General features: G+C 36.9%; 1 gene segment (V, D, J or C); it reads right to left on the bottom strand.

Annotated features, from left to right (window-relative positions):
- Positions 1 to 3,167: 3,167 nt before the first annotated feature.
- LOC130878165 (immunoglobulin kappa variable 2-30-like) lies at positions 3,168 to 3,824 on the bottom strand. The segment is given in 2 exon segments: positions 3,168 to 3,547; positions 3,761 to 3,824. Coding segments are annotated over 2 exon segments (429 nt in total).
- Between the last annotated feature and the right edge of the window lie 16,071 nt (positions 3,825 to 19,895).

The following is a 19,895-nucleotide window of genomic DNA, read 5'->3' on the forward strand; positions in this document are numbered from 1 at the left end:
GATGAGAGATAGATAGATAGATAGATAGATAGATAGATAGATAGATAGATAGATAGATAGATAGATAGACAGTGATTGAAGGTAACAGAGAGATGATCTACAAAGTTTCCTGGCATCCTCCAGGATAATGACTGATGCCTTCTCTGCTTACTAACACTAAAGAAGCAAGACCAATGGTAAATACTGTCAAAGTAATATATATGAGATAAAACAACAAAGTGATATGAGACACTATCAAGATACTAAACTTAAACAAATGAAATGGCCTTATAAGGATATGAAGTACCTTGTGTCTATTAACCCATTATCATATGAGATCAAAATGAAAGCAACTGTGTCTTCTGTAGCTGTAAGAATGTGTAAGGGAATACTGTGTCAGTCCCTACATCTTCCTCAGAAGTGTTTGTTGCTAGCAAGTCTTTTTCACAGGCACTGTATGGAACTGCTGCAAAGTTCTCACTCTTTACTTCTTCATAGAAGGCATGAAATCCATATTGTTCTCTTGTTTTTCAAAAGGTTATTTCCATGTGTAATATCACACTCACCCTAAGGCACAGAGAAATAAGGCTCTTTCACAGATTGAAAATCATCAAAGAAACCTGAAATGACTGTGGAAACGTTAATATCCTGCCCCACACCTATTTCTCACAGGAAAGCAGGTAACACAAAAGATGGAGAAGACCCACATAACAGTAGGTAAAGAATGCCTCAGTGTTCAAGCTTAGACCACTGTAACATTTGCAAGAATTGATGATGTTGAGTACAACTAAAAAATTACAGATTGCAAAACAATGCACACTGTGAACTAAGCACAGCCTATGGTAGACAGGTTGAATCATAGGCATATGTTCATGAGAAACTCAGTACAGAAAACAGAAATAAATTTCCATGGGCAATATTTACATTAGGTTCAAAATAGCAATATCTATCTATCTATCTATCTATCTATCTATCTATCTATCTATCTATCTATCTATATCTATCTATCTATCTATCTATCTATCTATCTATCTATCTATCTATCTATCTATCTATCTATCTTATCTATCCATCCATCCATCTATCTATCTATCTATCTATCTATCTATCTATCTATCTATCTATCTATCTACCTACCTACCTACTTATTTATCTATCTCCCTAAATGAGCATGGAAACTGTCTGGTTGCATGTCCCTAAGAAAACATACAGAAAAAAATTTCTAAAGATATTCAAAAAAATCCTCTCAAGTCTACTTAGAAAGATATAAGGAAATATAGATAGGCTCTTAAGGATTTTAAAAGTGGAAAGAGAATCTAACAAATGGGCATACATTATTAAAAGGAAACATTAAAAAAGAAGTTCAAGAAAATAATGAAAATTTATAAATGCATATAATTTTTTATTAAAAATTTCCACCTACTCTCCACCTCCTATTTCCCTTCCCATCCTCCCTCCCCCTCCCCTTCCCTCTCCCGTCCAAAGAACAGTCAGGGTTCCCTGCCCTGTGGGAAGTCCAAGGTCTTTCCCCTCCATCCAGGTCTAGGAAGGTGAGCATCCAAACAGACTAGGCTCCCACAAAGTCAGTACATGCAGTAGGATCAAAATTCAGTGCCATTGTTTTGGCTGCTCAGTCAGCACTCATTGTCCACCACGTTCAGAGAGTCTGGTTTGATCACATGCTCCATCAGTCCCAGTCCAGCTGGCCTTGGTGAGCTCCTATTAGATCAGCCCCACCGTCTCAGTGGGTGGGTGCACCCCTTGCGGTCCTGACTTCCTTCCTCGTGTTCTCCCTCCTTCTGCTCCTCCTATGGATCTTGGGAGATCAGTCCAGTGCTCCAATGTGGGTCTCTGCCTCTATCTCCATCCATCACCAGATGAAGTTTCTATGGTGATATGCAAGATATTCATCAGTATGGCTATAGGATAGGGCCATTTCAGGCTCCCTCTCCTCAGCTGCCTAAGGAACTAGCTGGGTACATCTCCATGGACACCTGGGAACCCCTCTAGAGTCAAGTATCTTGCCAATCCTAAAATGGCTCACTTAATTAAGATATATACTTCCCTGCTCCCATATCCTCTCTTCCTCCATCCCAACTGTCCCATTCCCCCAAGCTTTCCCCATCCTCCCGTTCTCACATTTCTTTCCCTATCTCCCCTTACCCCTACTACACTCCCACCCCCAAGTTCCCAATTTTTGCCTGGCAATCTTGTCTACTTCCAATATCCAGGATCCAGAATTATAGGCTCAATGTCCTTTGTTTATGGCTATAATCCACTAATGAGTGAGTACATACCATATTCATCTTTTTGGGTCTGGGTTACCTCACTCAGGATAATGTTTTCTATTTCCATCCATTTGCATGCAAAATTCAAGATGTCATTGTGTTTTTACCACTAAGTAGTACTCTAATGTGTATATATTCCACACTTTCTTTATCCATTCTTCCATTGAGAGGCATCAAGGTTGTTTCCAGGTTCTGGCTATTACAAACAATGCTGCTATGAACATAGTTGAACAAATGCTTTTGTAGTATGCTAGGGCATCTCTTGTGTATATTCTCAAGAGTGGTATTGCTGGATACTGGGATAGGTTGATCCCGAATTTCCTGAAAAACCATCACACTGATTTCCAAGGTGGTTGCACAAGTTTGCATTCCCACCAGCAATGGATGAGTGTTACCCTTACTCCACCTCCTCTCTAGCAAAGGCTATCATTGGTGTTTTTGATTTTAGCCATTCTGACAGGTGTAAGATGGTATCTCAAAGTTGTTTTGATTTGCATTTCCCTGATCGCTAAGGAGGTTGAGCCTGATGTTAAGTGTTATTTGGCCATTTGAACTTCTTCTGTTGAGAATTCTCTGTTCAGTTCAGTGTCCCATTTTTAATTGGGTTAATTAGCATTTTAAAGTCTAGTTTCTTGAGTTCTTTATATATTTTGGAGATCGGACCTTTGTCAGTTAAAATTTTTAACACTAAATTGAAATAATGATATGAAATCATTATTATACAGAAGCAATACCATGGCTGTTACAGAATGAAAGATAAGAAATTCATGTCACATAAGGACTAGCCAAACCACTCACCCAACTAGATGAGTTTAGCTAGAGTTCTTAGGTGCAAACAGTTGCACTGGTTCCCTTACACCTGCACCTCACAGTGATGCAGAGTGAACTACTCTTCTCCAGTCAAGCAGCACATTGCAGCTGAACTTCTCCAAGCAAGGAGGTTTTTGTTAGGGTTTGTATCACTGTGGGAGGAACATGTGTAGCTTGGAAGCAGTAATAAACTCCTAAATCCTCAGCCTCTACTTTGCTGATTTTGAGAGTGAAATCTGTCCCTGACCCACTGCCACTGAACCTGTCAGGGACTCCGGAGTCACGGTTGGACACTAAATAGATTAGGCGCTGTGGAGACTGGCCTGGCCTCTGTAGGAACCAATACAAATAGGTATTTCCATTACTATCTAAGAGACTCTGACTTGACCGGCAAGAGATGGAGGCTGATTGTCCAATGGTAACCGATAAAGAGAGTGGAGTCTGGGTCATCACAACATCACCATAGGTTCCTGAAATAAAAATAGAATAGTACAAGGTCTATGTAAATCAGAATCTCCATATTAGCACAGATTACGTCTCTTTGTTTCTCATCATCACGTAACTAAGCCTCACATGCCCATCCTGAACAACAGGACCTGCCTCATTACACATGGACAGCACACGTAGGCAACCAGACGATTCACTTTATCCTCATTCCTGCTTTCATCTATCACTATTCTTACCCAGAATGCAGAAAATTAGCAGAAACAGGGACTGGACAGGAAACATCATTTTGAGGAGATAAATTAAGCAGAGTTGTTAGTGAAGGCAAGAGTACAGTTTAGCTTTTATTTAGGCCAAGGAGGCAGGGGCCTCCCTGGGGAGCAATATGCAAATACCATGGACTATATAATATAGAAGACGGTTATGTTGGCTTCTTAAATTTAAATATGACTCAAAGAAATCTTCTTATAGAACAGGAATTAAAATATTAAAACAAAATGTGGTGACTAATGGAAGACAAGCAGGATGATGAAAAATTGATAAACCATTTCAAATCAGTTGTAAATATGCTTAACAACGTAGTCTTGTTGTCAAATTGAAATTTATTTAAATTTTGTCTGAAAACACACAGTTAAATTGTAAGGAACTATGGGAATGTAGTGAAAACTCACAGTTAATTATCCTCAGGGTTGAAATGAGCTCCCAGAACTTTGTGCTTATAGTCTCTAGTGCACAACAAAAGTATAAGATGGAAGCAAATTATTCAGGCAAGTCTTCAAATTTTTGACTATGTTCTTATTCAGTGTTAGAATATAGACTTATGGTTACATTCAAAGTGATTCAGTTAGCTTATATATGTTTTTCAAATAGAATATCATACAATAATTATTACATATAGATATTTAAAATTTTAACTGTAAGAAGTTGATAATAAACTTACCATGAGTGTATTTGTATCAGATTATAATTAAACAAATATCTCCATTTATCTAAGGAATATTCATAGGGTTGTATTTTGTCAACCTCTTTCTCAGATATAAAGATGAAGTTATTATAGTTTATTATCTATAAATTTCTTTGACTAGCAATGAGAATATTATGTAATGTACATCCTTCTCCCATTCATTCTTACATTAACATATGCTCAATTCCAGTTTTAATAGTTTGTTTTGTTTCCTGAGTTATCATGCCCTAAAGTATGAATGTAAATGTACTGTTTATCTTTTGTTCACAGCTCTGCCAGAAGTTTTTTAATTTTTTTAAAACTTTTATCACTTGGTCATTGAATGTTAGGTATGAAAAATATTTTGATACTCATGCCTTCCATATTTTTTGACAAAATGTGATATTAATAAATAAATGATACAAAATTGAGTTGCTTGGGACTGGAGAGATGGTTCAGAGGTTAAGAGTACTGACTGCTCTACCAGAGGTCCTGAGTTCAATTCCCAGCAACGACATGGTGGCTCACAATCATCTGTAATGAGATTTGGTGCCCTCTTCTGGCCTGCAGGCATGGAGGCTGAACACTGTGTATATAATAAATAAATCAATCTTTTAAAAAAAATTGAGTTGCTTATAAAAGGATATTAGCAACCTATGGATACTGAATCAGTAATATTTTTATGTTAGCAATTAATTTCATAATTATCTATTTAAAAACATGGGGACCCAAATGACAACTCAGGGAAACCATAAATTGCACTTAATTAACACAAATGACAGAACAAGTGCATACCCATTTAAAATCCACCACCTATAGGCATAAGTAATTCAGCCCTCATATAAAATGACTGAAAACTATAAATAAGATGGATGTAATTATGAAACTAGAACATCTTAGAAAATAATATAGGGAAACTCTAGCTAGTATAGGGTTTTTAGGTGACTTAGTACAATGCCAAACTGATGATCCATGTATGAAAGTACATGATAGACTTTAATAACATACCATAATTCATCTGTGAAGAACAATGCAAGACACATGGACATTTTCAAAAATCACTTTCATAAATTACTACCATCTTAAATATTCAACTAAATGTTCAGTTTGACAATGATTTCAAATCATTATATTCATATTTACATAATGTACGTATTATTAAATTACAAAAATTTACATCATTTTAGAAAATGATGCAATGTACTCAGACTACACCTCATAAAGGAGAATATGCATATTATATCCTCACAATACAGTCTCATTACATCTCATGCATTATTTTAGTGTGAGAAAATACATGATGGTACTGGTACAAGTAAATAAAGTTATAAAGTGCTATGTATCTGTAAGAATACTGAAAATACAGAAGACTGACAAAACAAAATGATGAGTGTGGGAAAGTCAATTCTGAGTTTCTCTTCACTATTTATGAAAATGCAAATTGTGGTATGATTATACAAGACGATCTGGTGATTTATTACAATATAAATTGTATTTTTATCCTGTAATTCAGCCTATATGATATTTAGATGACCCGGTCTCAATCCACACTTTGTTTTTCTTGGACACAGAGTCAATATCGCTTGCCATGCCAGTCTGAAAACAAGGAATCTTTCTAAACCATTAGTAAGACATCCAATCTGCAATCAAGAGTATCATTAGGACTCAGTAGCAGTGGATCTGGGACAGATTTCACTCTTACATTAACTCCTACCAGCCTGGGAACATTGTCACTTAGTACTTACTGTCTACAGCATCTGAATTGTTGACACAGCCATACAAGTCATAAAACCTCCCAAAAGTTCATAGAATAGACCTGATTTGGACTAGCTGCTCCCTCTAGTGACCACACCTGCTAATTTTTGTATTCATGTTCTGCTCTGCTTTAAAGGTCATTCATAGAATTAGAGGGGACTGTCAATATATCTGCTCTAAATCTAACTGTCCTCTTGGGCCCAAGAGTTGCTATATGACAAATTTCCAGAGTTTTCTTAAGAGATAGTGATCTTTTATTTATGTTTATGCAGAGAGCAATCCTGAACTGGACTAGATGCTCTACATATTTGCCGACACCAGCTAATATTTTGTTGGTTTTGGTCATTTGGCCTTCCCTTCTCGCCCGAATCCCATTCTCCCTATTTTGTTAGTAGATATTGGCTCTTTCCCCTTTCCAGGTGGATATATGGATTTTTTCCTAGGATTCTGATTGTTTCTTTGTTTCTAAAATGTCATGGTCTCCTTGTTCTTTGATTTACAGCTAACACCCAACCATGAGTGAGTACATACCATGGACATCTTTCTGGGTCTCTGTTACCTCACTCAGGATGATTTTGAGTTTCATCCATTTTATTGCAAATTTCAAGATGTTGTTGTTTTTTACCATGAGTAATAACTCCATTATGTACATGTTCCACATTTTCTTTATCCATTTTTCAGTTGAGGAGCATCTAAGTTGTTTCCAGATTCAGGGTATTACAAATAATGCTGCTATAAATATTGAACAAATGTCCCTTTAGTATGATTGAGCATCCTTTGGCTATATGCTCAAGAGTGGTATTGCTGGGTTTTGAGGTAGGAATTTCTAAATTCCTGAGAAACCACCACATTGATTTCCAGAGCATTGTACAAATTGGAATTGCCAATAGCAATGGAGGGGTGTTCCTCTTAATCCACATCTACTCCAGCATAAGCTATCATTGGTGTTTTTGATCTTAGCCGTTCTAACTGACATAAGATAGCATCTGAGACTCATTTTGATTTGCATTTTCCTGATGGCTAAGGATGTTGAACATTCCCTGGAGTGTCTTCTGGCCATTTGAGATTCTGCTGTTGAGAATTCTTTGTTTAGTTCTGTACACCATTTTAAGCTGATTATTTGTAATTTTGTTGTCTGTTTTCTTGAGTTGTTTATATATTTTGGAGATCAGTCCTCTGTTTGATGTGAGGTTGGTGAATAAATTTTCTAAATCAGTAAGCTGCCTTTTTGTTCAATTATCTGTGTCCTTTCCTTTACAGGAGCTTCTCAGTTTCAGGTAGTCCCATTTATTTATTGTTGTTTTCAGTGTCTGTGCTACTGGTGCTGGAGGAGAGAAGGGGAAGGAGGAGAACTTGTGGGAATGTGACAGTTGAAATGAAAGATGTACAGAGATGAATGCAAGGGAAGAGATATTTTGTTTGAGGGAGCAATTATGGCATTATGGTGACGGCAAGAAACCTAATACTAGAGAAATTCTAAGGAATCCACAAGAATGAATGCAGCTAAAACCCTAAGCAATAGAAGAGTGTGTGCCTGGACTAGGCTTGCTGTCTTAGTCAGAATGATGAATATCTTAATGTCACCATAGAACTTTCATCCAGCAATAGATGGAAATAGAAGAAGAGACCCTCAGTGGAGCATTGCATTGAACAATCAATGTACAGTTGAAGAGTGTGAGGAGTGAGAATATGATGGGGACACCTACTGAAACAGCTTATCTGAGCTGATAGGGGTTCACTAACCTCAACCAGACAGGGAAGGGACCAGCATAGAACCAAACAAGACCATCTGAATGTCCGTGACAGAAGTATTGCTGGGGCAGACTGCATGACCACTGGCAGTGGCACCAAGATTTATCCCTACTGCTTGTACTGACATTGTGGGAAACTTTTCTTTTTGGATGGATACCATGCTCAGTCTAGATAGGGAGTGCCTTGGACCTCCCCAAAGCAATGTGCCTTACCATTTCTGAGGAGTGAATGGGAGTGGGTAGTGGGGGAATGTGGAGGGAATGGGAGGAGGGAAGAGAGCAGGAACTGGGATTATTATGTAAAATGAAAATAGAAAGTTTGCTTTATTTTTTTAAAAAATAAAAGAAAAAGAGTTCATTTGGAGAAATGATGGGGACTGTCATTATAGCCACTCTAATACTAACTGTCTCCCTCTTAGGCCTAAGAGCTGATATATGATAAATTTCCACAGATTTTGCTCAAGAGCTATAAGGGTATTTTATTTATTAAAACATAAATACAATACCAATGCTTTTTTCTATTTTTTCTTTTAGACAAGAAAGGGGGAATATAGTTATAATTTATTCAATAAAATATAAATATACATATAAATGTCTCACTATAAAGAGCAATCTCTTTTATGATTTAGTAATCCTAGCTGTGCTATCCTTTTAAAGCATACATAATAATAACAGTCTTAAAGATACTGCAAGAAAGAATATTAATTCAGGAACCTGCTATCAAGGAACTGCTATCAAAAAAATAACATGTTTTGCAGTGAGAGTCATGTTATGATTTAATGACACAAAGTTTCATAAACTTTTTATTTTAAACAATTAATCACAATCTTTGAATACTATAATTTTGCATTCTATAATCTTTATTTGTGTGTGCCCCAGATGGAAGAAATAGTTCAATGAGAGTTATACTTTCTCTTTCAAATCTAGTTCTTTTTTTCCTACTCACTGTAGTGTGAATGGAGTGACTTTTTTATATCCTGCAAATTCTGAAATGTGGGCCACAGTGAATCTGGCTTTTTATTTCTCTTTGAATTTCTCTCTCTCTCTCTCTCTCTCTCTCTCTCTCTCTCTCTCTCTGTGTGTGTGTGTGTGTATGTGATGTTTTGTTTGTTTTTCTTTGAGTGGGGGAGGTTCTATGTTTTTGTTTTGTTTTGTTTTGTTTTTACCCAGAGTTTTCTGTGTAACCCTGCCTGGCCTGCCTCCAACTCACTCTGTAGATAAGGCTGACTAAAAATCCCATAGATGCACCTACTTCTGCCTCCTGAGTGCTGGGATTAAAGGCACCTTTTATCATCACCAAGTTCTGTTGGTTATTTTCATCATGGAATGCAGTGGTAACAATCATTATGAGTCAATCCTTTTAGGGAAATAGATATTAGAAGTAGGGAATTTTTAGTGCTCATTCACAGTACATTGATCCCCACCATGCTCTCTCCAGATATGTTCAAGGAAACAAGCAATGGAATCTTGATGGTCTTTGCTTGCTGAAACAGAACACTGCGTTTTTCCTGCTTATACTCTAAAAAAGAATAGAAACTTTTTTTCAAAGATTAAGAATTCCATGTTTGCCGGGCGGTGGTGGCGCACGCCTTTAATCCCAGCACTCGGGAGGCAGAGGCAGGTGGATCTCTGTGAGTTCGAGACCAGCCTGGTCTACAAGAGCTAGTTCCAGGACAGGCTCCAAAACCACAGAGAAACCCTGTCTCAAAAAACCAAAAAAAAAAAAAAAAAAAAAAAAAAAATTCCATGTTATATACCAGGAGAGTGAATTGAGAATAGAAAACAGGGTATGCTTAAATACAGTATTGGAATTACTGGTAGTGAGGAGAGTTGAGAATAAATGATTTTTTGGTCAAGTCAATTATCATTATGTCTCATATTCAGCAGAAAAAGTTGTAAAGATGCCTGATATACAGAGGCCTATGTACTTATGAAATCATAAGCAGAATACATGTTTCTGTTCTACTGAAATAAAAAGGAGATACGCAGAGTTCACCTGCTGCTGCCACAATGTTCATTAAACCAGGTTGTATCTGAAATTATTTTTAACTAATGTAAGTTACAGAGTCCAGGAGGGGTGGGACAATCCTTCTATACACTTTGTGCTTCTCATTGTTTTATATTATGATTTAACCTTTGAAGAAGAAATATAACAATAGTGTCAGCAATAATAAATCACAACATCTTCAGATTCCTTTTCATTTCTGATCTTGTTAATTTGTGTGTTCTCTCTCTGCTGTTTGATTACTTTGGATAGAGGTTTTTCAATCTTGCTGACTTTCTCAAATAATCAACTTTTTGTTTCATTGACTCTTTGGATTATTTTCTGTGTTTTTATTTTGTTGATTTCAGTCCACATTTTGATTATTTACAGTCTTCTACTCATCCTGGGTGAGTCTGCTTCTTTTTTTTTAATAGAGCTTTCTGCTGTGCTATTAAGTCTCTAATGTGAGCTTTCTCCGTTTTCTTTATGTGGGCACTTAGTGCTATGAATTTTCCTCTTGGCACTGCTTTCATAGTGTCCCATAGGTTTGGGTATGTTGTGTCTCTATTTCCATTTAATTCAAGGAAGATTTAATTTCTTTCTTTGCTTCTTCCTTCACCCAGGTTCAGTAGTTGACTGTTCAGTTTCCATGAGTTTGTAGGCTTTCTGAGTATAGAATTGTTGTTGAATTCTAATTTTATTCCACGATGATCAGATAGTACACAGGTGGTTACTAAAATTTTTTTGTATCTGTGGATATTTACTTTGTGTGGACCGCCTTGGCGAGTTACTCTGTCTAGGGTCTGTAACCCGCCTGGCTGGTCAGTTATTCCAGGGTCACGGAGAGGTACCATCTGAAAGACATGGGCTTATGAGCGGAAGGAGGCTAGGCATATTTGTCGAAGCCTCCGTTTATTAGAGTCATGGTTGCAGCTTATATAGCTCCTGGATGAGGAGCTTGGGGGACTGGGGCACGGGATCTTGCTGCGTGGTCCAAGCCGGTCACGAGGTCATTGGCCAGGAGGTTACGATCGGTCAGGTCACGATTCCTTGGTCAGGAAGTCACAAGTTGACACACCTAGTTCTCTAGATTGTTAGAGTGTGAGGCGGATTCCTCTAACAGATAGCTCTCTATTAACAGACAATTTGGGTGTGGGATAGGCTTTGACTATAAAACACTTCTCAATACAATTGTGAAGTGGAGCCCTCTGCAAACTTCTCAGGACATTGCTTCCTATAATAATTTTTTTTGGGGTGACATGGCTCCTGACAACTTTGTTACTGATTATGTGATCATATTTTGAGAAGGTTCCATGAGATGCTGAGAAGAAGGTATATTCTTTTCTGTTTGGGTGGAATGTTCTATAGATGTCTGTTAACTCCATCTGGTTCATTACATTTGCTAGTTCTCTTATTTCTCTGTTAAATTTCTATCTGGTTGACATATCCATTGGTGAGAGAGGAGTGTTGAAATCTTCTACTATTAGAGTGTGGGGTTTGATGTATGATTTGTGTTTTAATAATGTCTCTTTTACATATGTGGGTGCTTTTATATTATGGGCGTAGCTATTCAGGATAGAGACTTCCTCCTGATGAATTGTTCCTGTTATGAGTATAAAGCATCCTTCTCCATCTCTTCTGATTGAATTAAATTCAAAATCATTTTTTTAGATATTAGTATAGCCACATGCTTGTTTCTTTGGACCATTTGATTGGAAACCTTTTCCCAACCCTTTACTCTGAAGTAGTGTCTCTCTTTGAGTTTGAGGTGTGTTCATTGTAAACAGCAGAATGTTGGATCCTGTTTTCATATCCATTCCCTTAATCTGTGGCTTTTTATAGGTGGATTGAGTCCATTCATATTAAGTGATATTAATGAGACCAGTGGTTGTTAACTCTGGGTATTTTTCTGGTGGTAGTGTTTGTATGTTTTCCTTCTTTGAGTTGTGCTGGTAGAGGGTTGTCAGATGCTTGTGTTATTATAAGTGTTGTTGGCTTTCTTGGTTGTGATTTTCCTTCTAGTCTTTTATGAAAGGCTTGTTTTGTGGCTACGTATTGCTTAAACCTGTTTTTTTTGTTTGTTTGTTTTTTTTTTTTTTGGAATATCTTGTTTTCTCCATTGTAGGTGAATGAAAGCTTTGCTGGGCTTAGTAGCCTAGGATCACATCCATGATATTTTAGTGTGTGCAGCATGTCTATCCAAGATCTTCTGGCATTTATGGTTTCCATAGAGATATGACATGTAATTCTGACAGGTTTCCCTTTATATGTTACTTGAAGTTTTTCCTTTGCAGCCCTTAATATTCTTTCTTTATTCTGTATGTTTTGTGCTTCGTTTTTTATATGGCGAGGGGATTTTTTTTTTTTTTTTGATTCAGTCTATTTGGTGATCTGTATGCTTTTTGTACCTTCATAGAAATATCCTTCTTTAGGTTGGGAAAGTTTTCTTCTATAATTTTGTTCAATATATTTTCTAGGTCTTTGAGCAGCCATTCTTCTTTTTCTTCTACCTCTAGAATGTGTCCGACATTTCCTGGATGTTTTGTGTTAAGAATTTGTTGGATTTGTTATTTTCTTTAATCAATGAGTTTATTTCCTCTAATAGTGTCTTCAGTGTCTGAAATTCTTTCTTCTGTCTCCTGTACTCTATTGGTTTTACTTCTCTCTGTAGTTTCTGTTCGTTTACCCAGATTTTCCATATCTAGCCTTCCCTCAGTTTGTATTTTCTTCATTATCTCCATTTCATTTTTCATGTCTTGAACTGTTTCCATTACCTATTTGATAACTTTTTCTTGTTTTTCTTGGGTATCTTTGAAAGATTTATTCATTTCTTCTACCTTTTTATTTGTCTTCTCAGTTTCTTTATGGCAGTTTTTCACCTCCTGTGTAAGGTCCTCTATTATTTTCATAATGTTACATTTAAAGTCGATTTCTTCTACTTCTTCTGGAATAGGGTGTTCAAGTCTTCTTGTTGCCTGATTCCTGGATTCTGGTATTGTCATGTTGCCTTTCAGGATGTTGGAAGAATTCTTGCATTGGCGCCTGTCCATCTCTTCCTTCATATGCAGCCAGAAGTGTCTTGGTGTCCTGGTCTAATCTGGTTGAATCTCCTCAGTGTAGTTGCAGGAAGTGTTCCTGGGCCAAGAACCTCGCAGACAATAAGGCAGGCTTGGAGGAGGCATAGTCATGTGAAACAAAGAAGCCCCTGCAGAAGAAGCTGGAGGGGCCCTATTCATTGTTCCCGGATCGTCAGCCCTGGGATGGCACACACCCACCCATCTGGATGGATCTCCTCAGCACAGGATCAGGGCCTCTTGGTAGTCCAAGGACTTGGCAAACAAAAGGGTGAACTTGTGTGGAGGGCAGGGAAATGTGGAACAAAGAAGGCCCTACAGTGGGAGTTGGAGGTGTCCTGCACACCCTTCCAGGGACCTTCAGGCCGGGCAGGCACACATTCCCCCCACTTGGTGGACAGCCTCAGTCTCTTGATTTTTTTTAACAAACCAAAGATCATTATTAAGTCTCATGGTAAGTGGAAACAGATCATTGATATTAATTATATGGCAGCCTTTTATAAATTTTATTTTCTTTAGTAAAACTGTTACTTGGTACTCAAATAATTAAGAAGGCAGAGTGTTAGTTTTTTGTTTCTAAAAGACTTCCTGGCTATATAGATTAAAAAATGTAGATTTATGGAATTTTTCTAGTACTAATTTGATATTTCTTGGATGATTTCCAAATTGTTCAATTAATGGGCTTATAAGGTAATTTGATAATCAAAATAGAAGTATGCAGTATCAGCCAGCAACTACAATCATGTGTATATATCGATACAATGACTTAAGGTTCATCATTATCACCTTATTGATTTAAGTTTCAGGAGTTGACAGGTGAATCCTAGCTGCAGGGAATAACAGACTCTTTCCTACATTGAGCAACAACATTGCAGACAATCTGTTACAAATTTGTTTAAGCAAGTTAATGGACAGAATATAGATTTACCACCCCATGTTAGAGTGATTCCAATTTCTCATGTCTAAAGTGCCTTCATTTTGTTATATAAGGCTAAATGATGACACAGTCCAGATGTCTAATATACAGAGTCCTATGTACTTATGAAATGATGATTAGAATACTTGTGCTACTGAAATAGAAAGAAAAACCATAGGGTTGGAATGCTGTTGCTACTAAAACCTTAAATGTTCCATAAAGCCAGGTTATATCTGAAAATGTTTTAACTGGTGTAGGCTACAGAGTCCAGGAGGACTGGCACAATACTGTCCCATACTTCTGTTTCTCTGAGTGGCTTATGTTTTGATTTGATGACTGTAGGAGAAATATAACAATAGTGTCAACAATAATAATTTATAAAATCTTCAGACTACTGGCTATTGATGGTGAATGTAAAATAAGTCTACCACTACTGAACCTCAATAGAAACTCATCTTCTAGCTTCTTAGGTCAGCAATTCAAGAGATTTTCCTAGATTCTGCTTATACATGGGAAACTGAAACAGCAGTGCAAAGAGGAATGATCGATTCTCGGTTAATCACATCTGGATACTGTCCTTAAAGAGGTGAATAAAATATCCACAGGGTTAAGCATTTTTATCCAAGAAATTCCTTGAGCAATCAGGCCGTCCTAACAGTAAAGGATAAGTAAATTTACATTATTTTCTTTTCTTTAATAGGAAGGCAGAGCATTAGGAAAACAGGAAATACAGTGAGGGCCTCATTTTCATGTTGTGTATTTACTTAAACTGACTCCTCTCAGGGTATGACCAGCCTCTGAAGGAGTCCTATTGTCTGAGGATTGGATTCCAGCACATGCAAATGAGCAGCATCCTGTGAGGCTGAACACAGCTAAAGAGCTTTCTCCCCTCGATAACTCACCCTGTCTCAATATCTGCAGCTGTCCCTGGCTAGAATTGTGATGCATATATTTTCTAGAGATGTAAAAGCTTAATCTTAAGTCTTGAGAGTATAGTGTTTTGAAAACCTACAAGTTGAGTGCATTTATTTCTCAATTTCTGTATTTCTTTCTCATGTTTTTTTTTGTTTGTTTGTTTGTTTGTTTCCATGCTTTCCACTTAGGACAGTGTCATCCACTGCTCCATAGTCTCTGAAGTGCAAGTAAGCTGACAGGCTCTTTTCATTGTTGATTTATTGTCTTCTTTGCTTCATTTCCTGAAATACTTGGTTAAGGACTAGAGGTACAATAATAAGAGCTACATATTGGTGAGAACTTTTCTACATCTCAGTGAAAAATAGACTGAGGTTTCCCACATTGTATCCCTCCGGATTTGCCTTCTTCTTGTAACTTAGATCTCAGTCCTGCCATTATCTCCTCCAAATTATAACTTTTTTTCTCTACTCTTGTTCTTCCTACATATCCAGTCAGAAGGATATTGTGTTTCTCAAGCCTGGCTACAATGTTTGATCTACCTACTGGTTTTTGCTTTAATATTGCTGGTCTCCCCCTTCACTGCCAGGTATCAATTCTCATCTTATTCAATGCTTACTCCTAGCTAATCTCACTCTTTTATCTTTTATGTAATCATTAGATGTACCAAGCCAAATCAGATAATCCTCCCAAACAGGACTTTATGTTTATATTCTTCCTGACCGAAGTAGATAATGTTACCTTTAGAAAGACACTTGGGACCAAACAGATTTTATTCAGGAAACAAACCAAATTTTCATCTTATTTGTTGTTTTCTTATGAGAAGCCATGGCCAAATATATCAATCTTATCTCAGGCATTGATAACAAGAGGTTATATATTCTCCTTCATTCTACTTGACACTCATAATACTGTTATAAATAAAATCTCCTAAGTGTAAAGAACAGCCTTCTCAGCCCTCAAAGAGACCTTAAAAAAGTAACCTTAAAAATCTCACAAAACAGAACCCTAAAACTCAAAACATAAACAAACATAGGTGAAATATCAAATGTTGACTGAAGTTTCACAACAGGGTCCATTGTAGGGTACCAAAGACAATGTTGTCTGCTTTGTTCTTGCCTACATTGGTCAGCTCAAAATGTGCCCCATGAGTAAATGGGCATATATGTCACAAATAATAGTTATTAGCACAATCCTGTTCCCTCAAGGACAAAGGTAATGATATAAAAAAAGATAGTTCATGAAAATGATGTCTGCTAGATGGTTCAGATTATCAATAGCCAGCAACTGGCATTGGTCACCATCAATTGGTCACCATCACTATCACCACAACCATCATGAAATCCACAGGAATGTTTCTGTGCCAGTTCAAAATCAGAGTTGTCCTTGTGGTGGTTTTATTAGACTTAAAAGAATTTCTCAAAATCATTATTGATTCTCAATATGCATAAAGAGTTGTATTTCATGTAGAAACTGTTAAAGTTATTCCTGATAAATAAGAATTAACTTTATTATTTGTACAACTTCAAAAGACAATTCAAGAAAAAAATTATCTACTTTATCTTTCCCATATTTGATCCAATACTGGGTTGCCTGGGCCATTAGCAGAAGGAAATGCAGAAATCAATCAATTATTAATAAGAAATGTGTTGTGTGTTGAGAGCTTCAGAATTTCATAAGGAACAACATGTTAATAGGAGCGGCTTAAAGAAAAAAAATTCTTCCTTGGCAACAAAGTAAGGAAATTATTAAAAACATTGTTCTGCTTGTTCTTTTTATAATGAAATGCTTTTACCTGAAGGAATTAATCATAACAGTATGCAAATGAATGAAATCTGGCAAGTGAATGTATTTCCTTTAGTAGATACTGAAAAATTAAAATATTTTTATCATAACATTGGCACTTATTCTGGGTTTCAATGGGCATGTGCCTTATGTTCTAAAAGGGCAGATTCAATATTTACACATTTATTAAAAAACAATGCCTGTAATGGGCTTTATATTTACGTTTCCAGTAAAATGAAGCAATTTTTATACCACTACAACATAAAACAAATTTCATTTTGTGACAATGGAAAATCTTAAGATAAAACCAGTTTCAGATTCTGTATTTACAATGTTTCCTTAAGAATTGACTTACTAGAATAATTTTACACACACACGCATACACATACACACACACACAAAATTAGTTTAGAAAACAAGTAAGCAAAGACCTATGTCCTTCCTAAGAGGTAGATCTTCACTAATAGCTCTAGGTCTCTGCTAGTAGATCCCAGGCGGCAGTAGGCAGCAGGCGCACAGAGCAGCTAGTCCCAGGAAGAGATGGCTGCCCATTCCCAAGCAGTGGCTGGTCCCAGGCTGGCTGGTCTGAGTGAGTCCAGGCATGTGAACGGGCGGCAGGTAGAGGCACATGGAGAGACATATTGTACAGAGTAGAATTGGATATTTATTACTTAGAGGAGAGAGAGAGAGAGAGAGAGAGAGAGAGAGAGAGAGAGAGATGTTGTGGGGAGCTGCGGGCTGTGTTCCTGCCACCCAGCTCCCGACCGCCTGGCTAGCTTATGCCCCGGAATAACAACACACAAATTGTATTCTTTTAAACACTGCTTGGCCCATTATATCTAGCCTCTTCTTGGCTAATTCTCACATATTAATTTAGCCCATTTCTAATAATGTGTGTAGCACCCCAAGGTGTGCTTACCGGGAAGATTCTAGCCTACGTCCATCCTGGGTTGGAGCTTCATTGCGTCTGCTCTGGGGAGCAGCTGCATAGCATCTAAGCTCACTTCCTCTTCCTCCTAGCATTCTGTTCTGTTTACTCCACCCACCTATGTTCTAACCTATGAGGGCCAAGCAGTTTCTTTATTAATTAACCAATGACCTTCCTCCATCAAAGAGAGAGTGGGGGAAGAAGGAGAAGAGAAAGGAGAGAGACAGAGAAGGGAGTGGGAGAGAGGAGTGCATGCACAAAAAGGGAACAATTTCTAATATACAAAGTCAAGTGAGTATGCCAATTTGGTCTTGCATTAAAAACTAGGATACATTTCCTTCAAATTTCTTCTCTTTTAAGACTATTAACAATTCTATTCTCTAACAGAAAAGGCAAGTCATAATGATTAAATTTGTTGGTATGCTAACAAGTCTAAAAGTCTGTATTTTCACTGCTGTGCTGGAGAGTTCACTCAGCAGTTAAGAGTAGGTACTCTTGTAATACAGAACCTGAATATTTTTCTCAACACTCCTGCTGTTTGGCTCAAAACTGTTCATATAACACCCACTGTCTTCTAACATCTTTGGGCAATGTGTTTCCGTGCTCACAGATGTATATATACATGAATACACTTTAAAATAAAGTGCTATGCTGAACCTGTACTGCACTTATAAAAGGCCTGAGCTTTGATCAAAGCTGATAACTCTGATTAAATTTAAAATAGAAAAAATTGAAAATGGAATTAGTGTTTTATAATAAAAGAAAACTATGTTTAAGAATCATGATGAAACCACTGTATTCTCAAGGATCCACATAATAAATGGAATAACAATAAAACTCAGAGAAGCATCATACCAATGAAAGGTCACATTAAGATCATAATGATTAGGGCCATGCATTAGGTTTAATAAAGCATCTATCTTGGAACTGAGTTAGCAGTAATCAGATTGTCTGTCCTCGTTCTCTTGAGGATCACAGCATATTGTACTCTTGATTATTTTAAAGCATTATTTATATTTTATATGAATATGCGATTATATGCATGTTTTGTGCATGTTTGTATGTATATATTTGTGCATGTATATGTAACATGGGCACTCATGGATCCTGGAGATGTCAAAAATGGTGTCAGATTGTTCAAAATTAGGGCTAACAGAAATATGAGCTGCTGTGTCAGTGCTGAAAATTTAATCCTGGTTCTCTGGAAGAACATCCATTGCTCACTACAATTGAACCATCACTCTAGCTATTTGGGCACCTTGGTTATAGATCAATGTGTATTAATTCAGTTTGGCAGAAACTGAGATGATTCTGTTATTTTCCTTGAAGGTACATGGGTTTTGAAAATAACTTAGACCAATAGTAGAGAGCTGATATAAAAGCAGAACCTGGGTAACTTCTGTTCCCCCAAAGCACTCCACATTAATAATACTGTATGTTTTAATGTGAAATATTTTAGTATAAGGAAACCTAGTGCTTGAGTTTTATTTCAATTAAAATTCTCTTGATAGGATGCTTTGATTACTTTTTTATATAATATTTATTTATAAAGTCATAGAGTCTTCTTTTACAATAAGGAAAGTTGAACTAATTAATTTCATATTTATTTTCTTATTTGAGAAGCAAACTAGACTATTAAAATTTTTTGAGATATCTCATAGAGTTCTGTACTAAAAACAACTGTCATTTCTTCTAGTCCTTTTTTGTCTGTTTCTCTAGAAGAATAATGATGCTTGCTTCTATTTCTTTCATTTTGGGTAGATTTTTTGTATATAGTTATTAAAATGATCTTTTCTCATTTTACATACTATCCCAATTCCCATGCCCTCCCAACTCCCTGCTCCCCTTCTTTTAGTCCATCCTAGAACCCACACTCACACCTCAGAGAGGGTAAGTATTCCTATGGGAAGTCACCCTACTCTAGCACATTGCTTCAAAGCAGGACTATAGTTGGAAAGTGTTCATTCATTTCCTGGCCTCCCATACCTGAAGAATCTCACAGAAACTATATTAGTTACCATATTGTTTAGCCTACTAGCTCAGCTTTCTTATTAGCTAGCTCTTATTTCTTAAAATAACCCATTTCCATTATTTACTGTATTGCCAAGATTTTGTAGCCTAACAGGCAAGGATCAGGCATCTGTCTTCTTTTAGCAGCAGCATAGTGTACCTCTGATTCTGCCAAATCTCTCTTTATATCTCTTCTAGCCTGGCTACATTATTCTCTGTTATAGACCAAAGCAGCTCTATTCATTTACCATTAAGAACAATACATAAACAGAAGGTCATCCCACATTAAAGGACCAAGGCCCTAATCCCCATATCT

Source organism: Chionomys nivalis, chromosome 1, assembly GCF_950005125.1.
Source record: "Chionomys nivalis chromosome 1, mChiNiv1.1, whole genome shotgun sequence".
Taxonomy (NCBI): domain Eukaryota; kingdom Metazoa; phylum Chordata; class Mammalia; order Rodentia; family Cricetidae; genus Chionomys; species Chionomys nivalis.